Source organism: Temnothorax nylanderi, unplaced genomic scaffold (assembly GCF_030848795.1).
Source record: "Temnothorax nylanderi isolate EJ_2023f unplaced genomic scaffold, tnyl_v1.0 TNYL_tig0132_pilon, whole genome shotgun sequence".
NCBI lineage: Eukaryota > Metazoa > Arthropoda > Insecta > Hymenoptera > Formicidae > Temnothorax > Temnothorax nylanderi.
This window is the reverse complement of record NW_027249194.1, coordinates 315,260-333,674: the sequence shown is the minus strand read 5'-3', so window position 1 is coordinate 333,674 and position 18,415 is coordinate 315,260. Positions and strand designations below refer to the sequence as shown.

General features: G+C 39.7%; 2 protein-coding genes across 7 annotated transcripts in view; one reads left to right on the top strand and one right to left on the bottom strand.

Annotated features, from left to right (window-relative positions):
- LOC139776922 (paired box protein Pax-6) overlaps positions 1-18,415 on the top strand; it is a 354,486-nt gene that overhangs the window by 91,946 nt on the left and 244,125 nt on the right. The window lies entirely within an intron of this gene.
- Positions 1-18,415, bottom strand: part of Scalloped (TEA domain transcription factor 1 homolog scalloped) — a 164,581-nt gene that overhangs the window by 90,711 nt on the left and 55,455 nt on the right. For 5 of the 6 annotated variants that reach the window (XM_071713972.1, XM_071713978.1, XM_071713975.1 and 2 more), the window contains one exon: positions 8,116-8,196. The exons of the other annotated variant lie outside the window; for it this stretch is intronic. In XM_071713972.1, coding sequence (XP_071570073.1) covers positions 8,116-8,152 — 37 coding nt within the window. In that variant the 5' untranslated portion in view covers positions 8,153-8,196. The remainder of the gene's footprint in view (positions 1-8,115; positions 8,197-18,415) is intronic. 6 annotated transcript variants of the gene reach the window in all.

The window sequence follows — 18,415 nt, the reverse complement described above, 5'->3', positions numbered from 1 at the left end:
GAATAGATGGCACAATCAGAAATAATTGATATTATAAATATGAATAAAATTAAAAACTTCAAATGGGATAAAGAATAATATTAGGATTAGCATTAAAATTTGACCCTATATAAATGGCCTAATTTTTCAAAGAACAACTGACATTTGATATAAATTAGTGAATTATGTTTGAAATGAAAACGTTTGGCAAAATAGGCAAACGCATGTGTCCATACAAGTTTGGGACGTAGGAATAATGGCTGAATTAGCGAGCACGAGTAGAAAGTGACGAACGTAGTCAGACCGCGAGGCGTCGAAAGACCATCACAGTGCAGTCGCGACAAAGAGCGGTTTCAGCGAAACGTGGCCGCATCTCCTTTACGAATCGTGAAGAATAAACGGCTGAGTAAACGGAGGGGAACGACAGTAAGAGAAGGCGACGCGATACAACACGACGCGATGCTCGAGGAAACATACGAAGCGGGTGGCACAAGAATCGCGACGACGGAAAAAGGAGCGAGACGCCGACGCGGCGACGTCCCGTTGAAGAGGAAGGACGACAAGTGCGACGGCGAACGAAGGCGGAAAACGACCGGCTGCAAAAGGACGACAGAAAGAAAGAGCGAGAGAGAGAGGGAGAGAGAGAACAAAAAAGAGAGAGAAGAGGTAAAGAAAAGGAGAAAGAGGGACGACGGCGTACAAAGAGCGTGTGCAAACGCGCCAATTACGAACTCGTCCGAAGACGGCCATTAAGAGTCGCGACAAACAAACGACCAGCCCTTTTTGTCGTCCTCCCGAAGAGGCCCCGCGACGATCGTTCTAACGATCGTCGGTACACCTTCGCGTGATTTCTCAGCCGGCGGAGTGGACGAAGAATCGTCACCCCTCTTCCCTGACTTCCCTCCGTCGCTGCTACTACCACCAATGCCGTTGCCCTTCTTTACCCCGCGCGTTGTTCGCCGCTTCTCTTCGAGTTCGCGAATGGTTTCTTTGTCGAGATTCGCCTCGCCTTTGATCTCGGCGGGAGAGAGCGTCGCACCAACGTGGTCATTCCCGTACGGTCCCGCCGCCGCGCCGTCCGGTTCGACCGGATTTTCCAAGGGGACCCAGCGTGTGCGCGTCCGCGTGCGAACGCGAATCAAATGCCAATCGTACCGAGATCTTTAAGCAGCTTTCATCACGCTCCGCATCTCCGTGCCCCGTCACAATGTTTCCGCCGACAGTCGGTCGCACCGCTCTTTTTGCCGCGTCGCGGTAAATCACTGATAACCAGAGATGACAGCGGTATTGTTTCGCCATTGATTGGCTCGTCTGCAGCTCTAATTTAGTACACATTCGGATAAAATTAGTAACTTTTTTAACTGCAAAAATGAAACACGAAGAGAAATTAAAAATCCTTAATTACTAGACTCCATTGACAAATCGGCAATAAAAAAATTGCGATTAACGGTAATTAACGGAAAATCACAAATTAATATAAATTATGTAATCGCTTATATATATATATATTCCCTTTTTCTCTAAAATCTATTGTTTATTATATATGGGTTTCAACTCAATATATCATATATCATGTATTATTTTTTCAATGTTCCCAATATTGTACGCATTAGGTACGCCATCAACTATAATGCGCTTACAGATCGGCGAGCCTTCGGTCGACGATGTATATTATCGTTGATCGATTTACGTGTTTTCTAAGCATCTGCCCGCAACATCGCTACATGCACGATTCGTCGATTGTTAATAATCGATTTGCCGGTAACTGATAATTATTTAATTAACAATTAATTATTTGCGGCTGTTAACGACGTGAGTGGCTTCGCGGCATCCCCGGGGGCACTCCGAGGTTAATTACCTCACAACGTTCAGCCGACTGTGATATCAATGTACCTAGTTTGTGCTGGGGAAACCGTTAAATAGTCATATGCATTTCCAATCTGCGTATCTGCGTATCTGCGTATCTGTTGTATCGGAACGCCCGTCGGCCGTAATTACAATACGCAGCAGCTTGCTCGAAACTATCTGTAGAAATGTCTCGGACCTTTCGGGATAAACGTCCTTTTTTTATCTGTAAATTCTTTGTCCTGATAATCGAGATAATAGAGATAAAAAAGGCAATAGCGCACGAAAATTGTCAAATAATGAATCAGCTCTTATTACAATGGAAACGTTTTTTTTTTCTTTTTGTAATGGACCCCTATTGGAGAAAGGATCACGATAAGTCGTGACTCTCAAAGAGGAGATAAATCTCTTTGTCTCTGTCTTATTTGTCTAGATTAGACAATTGAAGCAATTGATAGATAAGCAGTAAAGATCTAATGGTATGGATGGTCATATATTGTTTCAGATAATAATAATTTTCGGTTTTTCGTCATTCCTTATATTGATGGAATTTCGGAACGCCTTTGTAACAATATTAAGAAATTCAACTTTCGAACTTCATATTGGTTTAAATAAACTTAACCACCTGATTAAACCACACAAAGATAAATTGTCTCATAATACTCGTAGCAACGTTGTGCATAAAATTTGTTGTCGGGATTGTGTTGCTTCTTATGTTGGACAGACCAGTAGACAACTTGGAACTCGAATCGAGGAGCATCGTAGTCAATTCAGCAAAAATATTAAAGACCAAGTACTCTATTTCTTCTCAACATAGATTAAATGGTCATGAATTTGACTGAGATAATATAAAAGTCTTGGATATTGAGAAATCTTATATTAAATCTTATATAAAAAGAGTACCTATCTCTGAAATGTTCTACGTCAAAAGGCAAAATAATAGCATCAACCTATAAGAGGATACATTAGATCTTCGTAATGATTATTTACCGATTATCGAGAGACTTCCACATAACTGAATTCTTCTGTTTGTTTTTATTTATTGACTAGGTTTTTTTCTGTTATACATGTGATGTTTCATGATATTGATTTGTATTTATTTCGCTTTGTAATCAAGTCTAAGCCTTCAGTCGGTGCGCTGATTTTGGCTCGAAATTATTGTCAGTACTGCAAAAATTTTCTTGACAAAAGACCGCTTCGAATGTTAAAAGATATATGCTAATGGCGTGTATGTTAATTCAATATGTCGTAGACGCCCCTCGTTGTGCTCCGCGAACGAAAGAGAACTTGCCCTTATAATGGCATAGGTATATTTACGAATTCATAAGAATGATCCATGAATTGGGAAGAGAGATAATTCTCACGTTACCTATTTCGATTTTTCTAGTCGCGCACGTTCGAGGCTTTTCAATTAAATTTTCATTTTCTCTTAGAATCAGCAGCGTTCTCTTACCCTTCGATGGAAAGCGCTTAATTGTCTCGCTTAATCCGCGCTACAAAAGCGTAGATCATCATCGTAATATAGCTTTTAGTAATTTATTGTATCTCGGCTACGCCGTCCGCGCCATTCCTCCTCATATTTTTCATTTTTCGTACGACCGATAATTTATTACATCGCCACGCAATGTAATAAATCAATCGCGCGTGTATCGGCCGATCATTGCGAGCACTTTTCCGCGTTTTACGATCAGAATTTTGGTCGTAAACGCGCCAAGAAAAGTATCGAGTCACAAACTCGGGATTGCGCGCGCGTTCCTTCGCTTTTTTTCCCTCTCTCATCCGTAAATCTAAAACGACTTTACGCAAATAGGTAGGCTTTTAGGTTTTACGACGAAAAGTACCGGAGGTAAATACGGTTTAACGCCGTACAAATAACGCTGCCGGTCTCGGAGCTCGGCATCGTTTCGAGTAGACGGAAGAGAAGCGAAGGTTAATCAGAGGCGTCGTCAGGCTGGACATAAAATTGGGAACCGCCGCCAAGAAAAATATCCGCCCGCGCTCATTTACTCCGGTTTCATCTTCATTCGCGCACCACTGAAAGATGTATACGACGAAGACGTTTCGCCACGTGGCGGTGTGCAATAAACTATAACGGCATCAGTCGTCCATCGCATCGCATCGTTTTCTATGAAACAACGATCCGATATTCCAGGACTTAAAAATAATACTGTAATAATCGCTATTGACGCGAAATAAACTGCGGAGTCTCGTACGATTTAGATAGAAGAAAAATTTCAAAAACAGCAACGTCTGTTTCCACGGTTTTGGCATACCAAAAATTCTAGTTTCTCAATGTGATATACATATTATAAGTGTATCAAGTTTATCGATATAGTATATTGAAGATATCGAGACTACTACAACGTTAAATCCCTAGTGTTAAATTATACTTAATTTGAGTCATTTCATTTTAATCAGTTCTATAGATCGGTTACTACTGCTCCTACTCAATATGTCGTTAATTTAGCTAAACTAATGAAGTTAAAATAATATATTTCGACATGGTAGTTAAAAATAACAAAATGTCAACTTATAATAAGGTTTAAATTGGTTTAAATTTCATCTTTTAATATTTAACAGTGTATGTGTACAGCATCGAAATAATGAATACATTGAAATGAAGAGGGATATGATTGCCTGGTGCAATGTACGTGGCTAAATAACGATTTATTTGTAATTCCTAAAGTTCTCTCATTCTCGCGGTGGCAAGAAAAAGAGAAAGAGAAGAGGATGGGGGAGAGAAAGAGAGAGATGAGAGGGACAACAACCACGCGCTCACGTGTGTCGCAATGTCCCTTAACGACTGACGGCTGCTGGAGAACCGGTCGACCTCGATACACCTCGAGGCCCGGCTCTCCCTGTACATATTACACACCGAGTAATATACGTATTCCCGATACATATACATGGTGTGTACGAGCTGGGATTTTGCACAATCGCTGATGCCGATGCCGCCGCCGCCGCCGCCGCCGCCGCCGCCGCCGTCGCCGCTCACGAAGTTAAAACTATACCGTGGAAAATCGGTTTTACCGTGCCTCGTTTAAATAACGGATCCCACGTTTTTGCGCGACACAAGCCTCGCTGCACTGCCTCGCTATTGTAACGTCGCGCTCTATTCTACTCCACATGGTGCATCCATGGGTGTATTTAACTTCAACGGGCGCGGAAGGTCGCGTTGTTCGGGCGATGCTCGGGCTTACCTGCCTTTTTCCCACATCCCGAATACCGACAAACTTCAAATATGTCGTAGATCAGTTCGTAAAAAAAAAATATATAATTTTTACAAATCGTAACGTAGATATAGAATTAATCTTAAATTCTGAGAAAAATGTTCTTTTGTAAGAAAAATAAATTCTTTCTTATAATCTGTAAATTAAGAGTTTATATTTCGGGGATTCGTAATACAACTAGAAAAAAGACTAGACTATATACTTGACTGATGGCATTACGTTCGTCAAGTCCATCAAACGTTAGATTAATAATATTTTTCCCAGACGTAAAATTATTAGATTATCTCTTAATTAATCTGGAAAATAAAATCTAGGAACGCTTCAAGCCGTCGGTCTTCTTCATCAGACCGTTGTATTTTTACGCTTCTGCATTCGCGTTGTAACACGTTATAAACGCACACGGCGACATAATGGCGTACGTCGATACGTTCGACGGATCAATTTACCTGTTCCCAGTGTGTTTCACAACAAGGCTTATCGTGTCGTTGCCGAAGCGAACAAGCACGCGCGAGTACCGCCGACAAATCCGATGGCCATTAGCGCCATTAAAATCTTGTTTAGTTGCGTCAGAGTTCGAGCAGATTTATCGCGCGATTGCACGGTGACATTTGCCCGCCACTTCTAATTATCTGATACGCGTCCCGCCTCCCCCTTTCAAGATCTCACACGTAGCTCCGGAATCGCTTCGAGTAATTAGCTTCTTTACCGTTTAAGTAATATTTCGTAACGCCTACGAAACCCGTTGTAATCGCGAAAAATTGCTTGTTTTGTTGTTATGTTGCGGCACAAACAGGATCAAGCGTAAACATTTTAGTGTCGCTTGCATAATAATACTCAAAACACGATAAAAATACAAACAGGTTGCGCGCGCGAGTCTACTTCATAAATAAAATTCAAGTTATATTTAGTAATTTCATACATATATCCTCTTTTTTGATCCTTTACAAGGTATAAATAGATGATCGGATATGCGAATGTATATAATGTACAAAACCTGTCACGGTTTCTTTGGCTAATTTCTCTCCATAAATAAAATATTAGAAATTAGATTATTAATATAATATTCTAGTTAGAAATAAAAATTTCCAGATACAGACTAAACCTCAGAAAGGAGTGAATTTTATTTTAGGGGAATTTTTGCTCGCGTGAAAATAAATTCGACAAGTATACAAGTCTACAAGTCGACAACTCTCAATAAGTGCCAAGAAAAGTATCAAGAAACAACATGCAATTGAATTTTTATTGAGGAAACGCGACCATCAGATTGGTCGTTATACATATGAAAGGAAATATGAGGAAATCTTTGGCACTCTGTATCAAATAAATCTGCAATTTTAATTTAACGCAACCTGCTGCACGAGAATTAAGCGCGGCATGCGTAACGCGCGATTTTTCGCGATTGCGGTCGCTCACCCGGCTTTAACACAAGCGCAGTCACTACGCTACCGCGATAATCGCGGCGGGCAAGTGAACACCAACGGCACGCTCGACGATCTCTAGCCGAATGATTCAACCCCCAATTACCTCCTGGAGCGTGTCGCGGCCGACAATATCGGGCCGGTCGGTCCTCTCTATGACGTAAACCGCAAGCGGAGAGCCCGGGCGATTAGCAAAGAGCGGCGATGGCGGTAGTATTACGCCGTCGTAAGGTACTCCCCGTTCGTGAAAGTAACGGGCCACGCGTTTATATTTTTCAATGCAACTGCGCTCTCGCGAGCGCGCGCGCGCGCGCGCACGCTCGGTCGAGCCGAGTTTATGATTTTGCTTAATTAATGGTCTCCTCGTCGGCTACCGCCCTCCGTTCCCTGGTCCCCCCCCACCTCCTGGTGCCCTCCCGCCCCCACCTGTTCCCGGCCTCTCGCCGCTACGAGCGGCGGTGGCGACCCGGCGGCCATTAGCCCGCACGGATTGCGCAATTTCGGGAAATTGCGAAGTAATTCGCGGTTGCGGTCACTCTCGACGGCAGAGACGGCGACGACGCTGGCAAGGCGACGCGGCTGGTTAACCAGAAGCACAGAAAAGAACTCGTGGATTCTACGAAAGGACGGTTGTTGTTAGCTCGAGCGATGACGACTGGCCCGCCGCGATCAATCCGGCGAAGAAAAAAGAGGGACAGGGGACAATTATATCGGGAGAATCGCGCCCGATTGAAGCGACCGGCCAATTCTGCGAATATGTGTCAATTTGGATGAGTTTTATGTAAGAGAGATCGAATACCGGTTTAGTTTGGCTTGAAAACATTTTAGGAAGTCTTCACGAATAGTGATGTTATGATGTAATAAGAGAGCTGTTATATCTGCCTGCTGTGTATTACAACTAGTGTTTTTTTAAAAGAATTTTCCTAAGGAAAAATTTTTTGGACTTTTAATTTTTGGACTAATTTATTCCTAGATATTTGTAACTAAATATGCTTTGTTCTTTTGTATAAGCGGAATTAAGAAAATAAAATAAAATAATATTACTAAAACTATATTGATTACTTAATAAATATTATGTAATTACTTAATAAAATCATATTAATATAATGTGAATCGCTTATATTGATATTGGTTTAACTAATCCTGAATGCAGAAAGAATGTTGAAAAAAAGAAAGAAATATCCATCACTGTAAGGCACGTGCCCACGCAATATTAGCGCGAAGCAGATTTTCTATTTGCGAAAGATATCGGCGGTATTCTGGATTGTTATTGTCTACCGTTGCCGTGGCGATTTGTTCCACCCCCTTCACCGTTATAATTACGTTACCACCACCCAGATAGTTCCCGTTGCGTTCGTTATACTATCGCCACCATCACCACCACCATACATATTGTCTATATTTCGTGTCTAAATGAGAAATCAGATGTAAAAGACGAGAAAGAGAGAGAGAGAGAGAGAGAGAGAGAGAGAGAGAGAGAGAGAGAGAGAGAGAGAGAGAGAGAGAGAGAGAGAGAGAGAGAGAGAGAGAGAGAGAGAGAGAGAGAGAGAGAAGAAAGGTAACAACTTATTTCAAAAAAAGAAGGCCCGTTTAAAGTGGGCCCGTCTAAAGAGAAAAAATAAAAAAAGAAATGTCTACGATACCGATGCTATTCTGAGTACTGAGTTCCCAGTCTTTCATGAGGATTTCTCGGGCAGGTCAGGATGACGGCGACGTGGGTACACCTATAATGCAGACAGTGATTGTCACATATAGACTGGCGTAAAACATCGTGTTATGCGAAATTGTCGAAAGTTTATTAAAGTACAGTACTATAGCTATCTAAAACGAAAAAAAAGGAAAGAATATTGAGTGCGCATTTTAAATAAGTAATCTATGAACTACATACTCTGTAATTTTCTATAAAAATAATATAATCTCTCGCATTTCACAATTTGTAGATTAACTTGCACGTATGCCGTACAGATAATTGACACTAGATTTAATCTAGATTTTATAAATATTATTATAAATAAATAGTAACAACTTTTATCACACATTATTAACTTCTATACGGTCTTGTCGAACTATAATTGCGATTGATTTAATTCTCTCAAGCAAATAATTATTTTCTCACTACAAAACTTTTGTATCTGGCTGTAATATTAAATAAAAAAAAAGATGTTCAACAAAAAGAGTCCAAGTTTTCTTCCGTTCGTTGAACAGGCATGGTTTACGATCGAAAATCCGCCGAAGCAAAGCGCGATAATTATATCCGCGTGCGAGTTTTTCTTTCGAAAAGACCGGACGTCCTAACTTTCACACGTGCAACGTTTCTGCGGTGAAATCGGCGCGTTATACTCGTAAGTTGCGAGGTGAGCAACAGTCGCGACTCACCGTTCGCGGTTACGCTTACTAGCGTCTTCGGAAAGCGTGGAGAGCAATGAGACAGCTCTGCCTCTGCACGCATGCATATATTACCACAAATGTGTGTAAACACACATCCCCTCGAATTACCTCGAAACGACACGTACGGCGATAAACGTAATTTCGTTTAATTTCGTTTAATTAACAAAATCGACCGTTCGTTTACGGCACACATACATGTTAAAATGAGATTTTATTGTACATTGGAGGAAATAAAACCTCGTTAATTGTTTTATTAAAAAAAAAAACGCGCGCGCGCGCATGTTGTGTGTATGCGTGCGTACATATATGTGTGGAAATTAGAAGACGAGCCGAACGAATGCGAGTCAGAATCATTGTTTTAATTTAATAAACATTGAATTTAACTTGCTGATAAAAAGAACAGTGAATAAAATAGCGATCGTAAATCGAGTATTTCATCGTTGTAGCAATATGTGAACAAAATTTATAAAATTTAAAATTAATTATCTCACTGATCTCACATGTACGTAAATTTAGAATAAATTTTCGAGTCAGATCGAGAGACCAGAAAACATTTCAAGAGTTTATAAAAACGGAGTTATGTTGAAAGCTCTTCAATGTGGTTTATATATCTATGTATAGTAATGATATGAAGTTAAAATATATCGGAAAGTTGTGGATATGGTTGGGCATAAATTGATTTTCTGTCCTATAAATTACATTCGGGACAGAAAAGGATTTTTAAGTCCACCCAAAATCTTTAAAAATAATATCTATTATTATTATTATTTAAAAATAAATTAATTTTTCCGAAATTTTGCCTATATTCGTTGACGTATAAAGTAACAAAGATACATAAATTCAACATTGATAAAGATATATAAATGAAATCAATCAATCAGTATCACTAAAATTTATAAATACAATCTATCTATATTATTTCATATTTTTCGCATATCAATTGTAGCCAGCGTGAAGAAAGAAATTCATATATAATAATAAATTACTGTAAAATTTGCGTGAAAAGCTAATATTATAAAAATAAAAAATATTATTGTGTACAATAACGTCTAGATATTAATACACAGTTGGAAAATTTGTGTACTTTTGTAAAAATATCTGCTAGTTAAAGTTTTTGTGTTAAGTAATCAACACATTCATGTGTAAATTTAACACATGTCTGCTATATTAACTGATTTTAACAAATATGAAATGTAAAATTATTAAAATAATTTAAAAAATATGAAGTAATAAAATTTGCACGTATTTATTAAATGTGTTAAAAGGAGTGAGGATAACTGCGTGTTACTTATTACTATTCTTCGTGTGATTTCGATGTGGTCTCGACGCGTCTCGACGTGTTTCATTGCCTTGTTATACTGTGTTATGATAGAACTATTTACTAGAACTATTTTATCTACTTTATCTTTTGATGATGGACGTACATTTTTATTAACTGTTACTATGGGTGCGTTCGAGGAGTGCATTATCAGCGTTATTGTGTTATTCTATCTTTATTGTTTATTAGTAAAACAAGGATAGAATGACGCAATATGTTACATTTATAAAATGTAAGAAGAATATTTCTTATATGTTAATTTCAAAATAAAAGTTATGTTAATTGCACTCACAATTAACTTCAAATTACGATCAAAATTACATTTCTCTTTTTGAAATACTAATGTTGAAATATTAACATAGTATCAGTGTCACCATTTAACATGTTACGTTAGCACAAAAATTTGGGTGGATCGTTTGGAACATGTAATTTATGTTAACACAAATTTTCCAACTGTGTATGTATAAAAAAAGTAAAATCTCAATAGAGTATCAAAATATCGCAAACTTTTCTCTAACGAATCGCATTTTATCTCTCAACTCTGAATAACTGAAATTTCCGCTCCATTGGCCTTTGCAATTTCCTATTTTTTCTTTTCGCAGCAGTTCAAAAAACAAACGGTGCGGAATAATTCATCGCTTTGACAAATTTTTCGAAAAATATTCAGCATAGAAATAGTATTTCACGAACACGTGAAATTGTTGCAATTTCTGTTCCGCGCATTCGAATGGCATAACGAATAGTTGATTTTTTTTTCTGGAACACACATCTCTGTGTGTACATGGCATCGGAAATATTCCTTTAAATCAGAAACATTCCATGGATGTGTCAATTCTCGTTTGTTTCGACGCATTGCTTGCTTTTCTGCGTTCACAGATCACAGATGTCTAGAATATCGGTGTAAATCCATATCGGGCAATCATTTATCAATAAACTGCAACTAAGGAAATGAATGCGTTATATGTACATTGTACATGGAGGCAAGTTTTGCCAATTATTAACAGAGAAATAACAGAGAAATGTTTCACATAATTATTACCGGGTATTAATTCCTGATTCTATGCAACTTAGCAATTATGACGGTAAACTAACGGAAAATGCGTTGAATGGTCGCGAACGTTTCCCAGACACACACCAATGTGAATTCATTGTTAACGTATATCTCTCTGGACACGGCTCACCGCAATGGCGTCAAAGTAGTTTATTTGCGACGGGAAAGCTACTGCAATGCACACGGAAGAATCAACAATGGCGAAAAACCGGCCGAAACGGGTAGAAATATGTGAGAGGAAGGAAGAAAAAAGTAGCGGGTCTTACCGCAAGAGCGCCGAAAAGTTTATTTGTTTCATGTCTATCTACGACGTAACTCCAAGTTCCTTTTTTACGTCCTTTGTCCTTTATGCATCGTTCTAAATCTTGCTGTCAGCAATTATGCGCGAATACTTCCATGACAAAGAACGGTGTTAATCCGACGACAATCTGACAACAACGATCGATTACGAAACATTACTGACCCTAACCGACGTTGTATCCTGAAGAAACTTATTCATTCTCGAATAAAGTATTTAAAATCTACGCTTGGATTCGACTTGGACTTACTTCATAATGTCACAATTTTTACTTAATAAATCGTTCATTTCCAATGCCTAGTAACTCGACGATTATTGACGTGGATAATTCCAATAACGAAAAGTCCGCTGTTTAAATCTATCGAGAGAAAAACATAAGGCGGTGGACATAAAATATTTCGCATAATTTCTCCTTTTTAATCCGCTCTTGCTCTGAAAGTGGAGCATTTTATGGCATGCGGCCACACCCTTTGGCCGTTTATATGTACACATGTATATACGTATATATAGGTATATATATACATTTTTTTTAACTACTACTGAAAAATCCACACAACGAGACGAGTTCTCCTCGTATAAAGCCGAGTCCCCGCAAAAGAATGCGAGGTCCCAAGGAACGCTCCTCCTCTCTATGCGGAAAGGAATCTCGAGGGTGAAGCGCGCCCGAGGCATCATCCGACATCGGGCACGACGCCCGCGGCATCAGGAAGCTAAGTGCACCTGCATATTCATGCATACGTGCACGCATGCACGCGAGGTTCCTTAAACCGTATAATCCCGGGAATGTATTGGGTCAACAAAGAAGAGCTGTGGGGAGAGAGACCGAGTGCTCGTGTAAACTATCGCATGAAGCATTTTGGAGCTGTTTACGGTGTTTGCGCGTGTATTTATCATCCGCGCAGATCTAAGTGAAAGAGGGTCAATAAGGTTAATGAGGTATTACGTCGTAATATCACGAGTCTCACGCTGATATGAATCTTGCGTCTTAAACGCCCGCGTCGCGGCGTCGCGGTCGTGCCGCGCCAAAGACATCCAATCCAAGCGATAACATTTCACTCGCTCTACTCGATAATTTAGACCTTTCTTGATTTTGTATCATATTTCTACGAGGTGTGTAATATTTAGTATTGTCGGAAGTTGACGTATAAAATGCGCTATTTAAAAATTCCGATGTCACGTGAATATGTCAAACGCGAAGAATCGCTTAATATTAAACTCGACGTGTTTGCAAAAATAGACATCTAAATAGACATCTACTGCATAATTTCAAAATGTCGGCGGGTCATCTGGGATAGCACGCTGATATGTTTTAGGAGAATGAGCATTTTATTAATAAATAATTTATCCATCTTCATAATATATTATGAAGAAAATAAAGATAGAGATCGAATATAAACTAATAAAAAAATTTACAAACTGCTTAATGTTTTTTTTTACAATTTTTCAGTTATTTATATAGCAAACATTATTGCTTGTTACTAACAAGAAGTTTGCGCGTCGATTTAAACTGAAATTGCAGAGAGTGAACAACCACCAGCGGCAAAGATATCTCGCGTTCGCCATTAGCGAGCTACACGTTTACACACTTGTATTCGACTTGTATAACGGATCGCGATGCAGGCATTCATTACATACTACACTCACTACCTCCACGTGAACTACCGAAGCGGGAGTCAAGAAACGTTCCGTGACTTGAACACGACCTCCATTAGCCTTTCTCGATCAGATCGCTAATTAGTTGGCATCGGCAGGTGAGTTGCAGCCTCCGCTCCGCGCATTTGCGCTTCCTCTCTCAGCGTGTCTCTTTAGCCTTCGATTGCTTCGACATTCCTCGCAAATATTAAAACTTGAGCGTGTATCAGGATCAGGCCGGAGCGTAGAGAGATGAGACAGATGAGGTGAAATTTGTGAGGAAGAATCAGTGAATTTACACAGTGAATAAAGTGGTTTGCGAGTCAATGTGACGAAAAGGATATTCCAAAGAGAAAAAAAACCTGGAAATTGTTCTATTGCGCTCCATCTTATTTTGTAATATGATATTATATATTACAATAAAATATATTTAAATTTTAAACTGTAAATTATATTTCTCTTTGTAAATTTTATAACATTTTTCCAATTTTGTTTAAGAGCGCAAGAGAAAGAACGATCATGTCAGATTCCTTTCAGAGGGAGGATCCCTTAAAGATTCTCGATCTGATTGACGTAACGATTATCAAGCAGCAATATGACAAGATCTTTTGTATCTTGTGACTTTGCCTCTTTTGAAAACCATCGATCGCCATTCCGTTCTCCGCGAATAAACCGTTAATCGTTTGACGTAACGGCAGAGGCAACGCGGGCGGCTCGGTTCCGCGGCAGAGCAGGTTTCAGGTGGCCGGTGGTCGGTGGTATCGCGAAACAACGTGGAATGGCGAAGAGCAATGGATAACCAGCGCGCAATTAACACAGCAGAAGCCTCCGCTTGATTTTACACGAGCCGCCCGCGGTAACCACCCCGTCCACCTCCTCTTCATCACGATAATCCACCCCCCCTCTATTTCTCTCTCTCTCTTTCTCTCTCCTCTCTCCCTCACCCTCACGGCCCGGGCTCGAGCTCGGCGAATGCGGACGGGAAGCGCGCGGCGCGCATTTAATTTGCAAATGCAGATTGCTTTCCATTTTAATATAAATTGTTCGAAACAAAGGCAGTAATTATGCCGTGCTCCCGCGCTTTCAAAATGGCGGGGCACTCGTTACCGTCTCACTCTCGATCGCGCTCTCCCTCGGTCAAAATTCCCCCCCCCTCTCTCTCTCTCGTTCCTCTCCATAATAGATATTATAGCGTAGAGTGTGTGCGGAAACAAGAACCTGTGCAGGATGAAAACGAAAGAGAAAGCGAATCAATCGGAGCTTGAGTATACGAACGTGCGAGATTTTTGCGTCTTTGCGATGCATCCAAAACATTAGAAAGTATAAAGCGAATTGTGTCAAAATCACAAGATTTGGCGTTTCTTCTTTTATTAAAATAAGAAATGTCGAGATGCTAATAGTTAAAAATAATTCTCATAAACAGAAATATCTATCTATTTCACGAAAGAGATAAAATGTTTTGATTATAATACATATTAACAACATCTATATCTACATCTGCTCTTGGCATTATAGGCATCTAATTATAAAATTAGATGAAGACATTACATTCTTTACATGGCTGTGAAGCACGTGATGTGCTTCATTAATTCTAGTAAAAAAAAACTGAAGTCTTATTATTGCACAATGTGTAACCGAAATTACTTCAAAAGTACAATTTAATCATTACAATTAAATTTGCATAACTTGTAATTTATAATACATATAATACTTATATGTATAAAATTAAATGTCATTATATATATAAGACGGCAAAGACAATTGAATTTCTATTAAATATCGAATATATGTACATTTTGAGACATTCTTATTGAAAGAGTAAGTATATTCGAAATGTTTTAATTAGAAATGCATACGACATTTACCATCATTTGTCGGAAGTTTTTAATTTTAAGTGTTTAACTTTTTGTTAAACTTACGCGAGATGCAATTGAAATTTTTTTCAGTGGAAATTGCTATAAAAGGCAAAACAAATTGCATTGTCGATTCTCAGAATTTAACTTGCAAAACATTTTATGTTATTAAGTAACGACGGAAATTTTCACTAAATAAAGATAAATACTTCTGATGTTATCAAAGAATCGTTGATGGAATATTTCAATTTCTTGCAAAATAATTCAAAGCAAACACAGATGTTCTTGTTGACTATGTACTTTACACATTATTTGAAGAACGAAATTGCCCAGTTGAACATTAGAACACAGCGGGAAGGTTAAGAGAGTACTAGCTCTCGCGAATAGGAGTTTAGAATTTTTCAGACGAAAAATTCTAAATAGTAATTCGTAATTCGGTTAAATGGTGTTTCGAACAAATGACTGGTTGGCTGTCCCATTAAAACGCTCCGAGCGATACGAGGCGGGCCGTCGCGCCGCCGCGCCCGCGCCGCTTTGACGAACCTCACCCTCGATCGCTGTATGTAGTGTATGTGAATGGCGGGGGAATGCCCGCGGGCAGATCAGCGCGGCAAAATTTTCGCTTTGCTCGCTGGCGCATGACGCAATGGGCATACATACATACACACGACACTCGCAATACACAGGCGCACATCTTGCTCGCATCTCGACAGCAGGCCTTGACGCAGATAATAACGTAATTTAGCCGTGTGTATATCTGGGGGAGGTGGACGGCGGTGGCGCGTAATCGCATGAGTTGCTCTGCGTTGATGGTCTATTTGCCGCGTACTAATTCGCGAAAGCCGCGCGCGGCCTCGATTGAAATGCGTCTAGGGATGTTAAATCCGGTCAGGTCAGATAGTTACGTATCACTACTTCGCCGCTGGATATTACGAGCGCGCGCGCGTTTACGTCAATACCTACTTCTCTCATTCTCTTAAAATAAGAAAACACATCCATTTTCAAATTGTTATTTCATACTCTTTTTTTTTCATTATTCACTATTATACATATTTATATAAAATTTAATATAAAAATATTAAGATATCTATTGATCTCATCAGAAGATAAACTATATATCCTTGAAACGACACGTGGATCCGTGTGAGCACGAATGATTAGTAACCAAAAAGTCCTGGGTTTGATCCCAACCTTCATTCTTCATCATATGTCCCATTAAGGGAAGGAAAGAATTAAAAAAAATAATAATAAGATGCTAAAAATTTTGTGTAAAATAACTGAAAAGTAATCGGTTGGAGACCCAGTGCTAAGATTAAATCTTATCCCAAGCACTTAAAAACCCTATAGATATACATCTCTTCCTAGATATTTTTTTACATTTTCCATTACACTTCCATTAAGAATTAGTCGCAGCTCTGTTGTGATATCGCGAGCGGTATGCGTATAGAATCGTTGCGATGCCAGCCAGCGAGACGCTGACGGCCATCGCCGACGGTCGCCAAAGCAGGTAGGTATATAGTACGAAGAACCAGCCGATGGTGGAAGCGTTCGCGAGCGAGCGCGAGGCTTTACGCGGTTGCCATACACGGGGATGGAGTGCGGAGTGTGCATCGCCACCAGTGAATTTGGCCGTAGGATTCGAGATCCTGCCGGCTCGCGAACGATGCACGGCCAACGTTCTCGGCTGCATCGAGTCAAGAGTATTCTGTCCGCTCCATCTGTCTAGCTCTCTCTCTCCCGCCCTCCCTCCCTCTCCCTCTCTCTCTCTCTCTCTCTCTCTCTCTCTCTCTCTCTCTCTCTCCCTCTCTCCCTCTCGCCATCTCTCTGCTTCTCTATCTTCCCGATTTGGGCATATATAGGGATAGAACGAGATAGATAGCGATAGCATTGGACCCAAGAGTGAGTGAGAGGGAGAAGGAATGAGAGAGTGAGAAAGAGAGAGAGAGAGAGAGAGAGAGAGAGAGAGAGAGAGAGAGAGAGAGAGAGAGAGAGAGAGCCAGAGTACCAGCCGAATTCCTAGCATACCGCGGGGCCAACTGGTTAGCGAGCGATTTACGATATTGTAAACCGATGCGACGGCGGCTGCCGTGCCCACCGCCGAACCTCAATCTAATAGTGGCGACTCCAACCTCCGATGCTAGCCAAAGGCACGTCGCGTCGCGTCGTTCTCCCGTGACTCTATAACCCGCGGAAGACTTGTCGCACGCCTTTTTCCGTCTATCAGCATCCATCAACGCAAGCACCGCGATCGCGTCTTCTATCGTCGAATCCCGCTCGAACACAATTCCCTATGAAACAATTGTAAATGAATCCTGAGTGATCCACGGGACGGTCTATCCGGCGAAAACATGGGAAATCTAGTGTGCTTTATTAGAAATGCATGACAAAGGTGCATCCACAATAAACACATAATATTATATGAAATACTACAGCAAAATTCGCGAGACCTTTAATTATGACGGAAAAGGTTAAAATGTAATATGAAATGTAAGATACTGTAAGAGAAGTATAAAGATAAAATTTAATATAATAATTTACATATGTTTACAGTTTACATTATATTTTCAATGTTATTCATACACGGTAATTCATACACAGAAAGAATCGTTTAAAGTATCCAAAAACTTAGCTAGATACAGATTTGAAAATAGTTTTGTTGAACCATTAAAATAATTATATGTAGGACGTTCAAGCTAGTTGTCAAAACTTTTTGCAGCATTATCATCATATACTTGAAAACGTTCTACAAAATTATGTTCAGATCTGTATCTAATTAAATTTCCAGATACTTAAACAAAACAGTTATTCCCGTCATCACGATAAACTGATAAAAAACATTCAATCTTTTGTGCTGCTACTTATGATTAATCTAAAATAAAATAATTCAGAAGACCACAACAAGCTCTGAGTTATATATAAACTATGTATATGGGCATCTACACATGAGCTTGCATTTGAAAAAACTTAGACCATTTGAATTAATTCATAAAACTACGCAAAATTTTTTGCCAATCTACGATGACTGATAAAAAATTGTACGAATCGTGATAATCAAACTTCATACTGGTTTTGATTAAATTTTGCTCGACCAGGTCGAGCATCGAAAATGCGAATATGAAGCTTACATGAATAATGTGCGCGAATTGACACACGGTCGAATCTACATAATGTATCGAGATTCCCGGCATGAACATTCGCGGAAGCTAATATCAAATCGCCCGTTCGCGTGACTGCCGACTGACTTTTGTATTATCGACATAATGTTCGCTGATGTACGATAATGATCGAGAGGTAAACCAAACAATGAGCACGATCGATCCCCGATCATTGGCGTTACGTTGTTACGTGAAGATGTAATTAGAAATTTCGGGAAGGTTCAAAATTGACTAAATCCAATAAACAT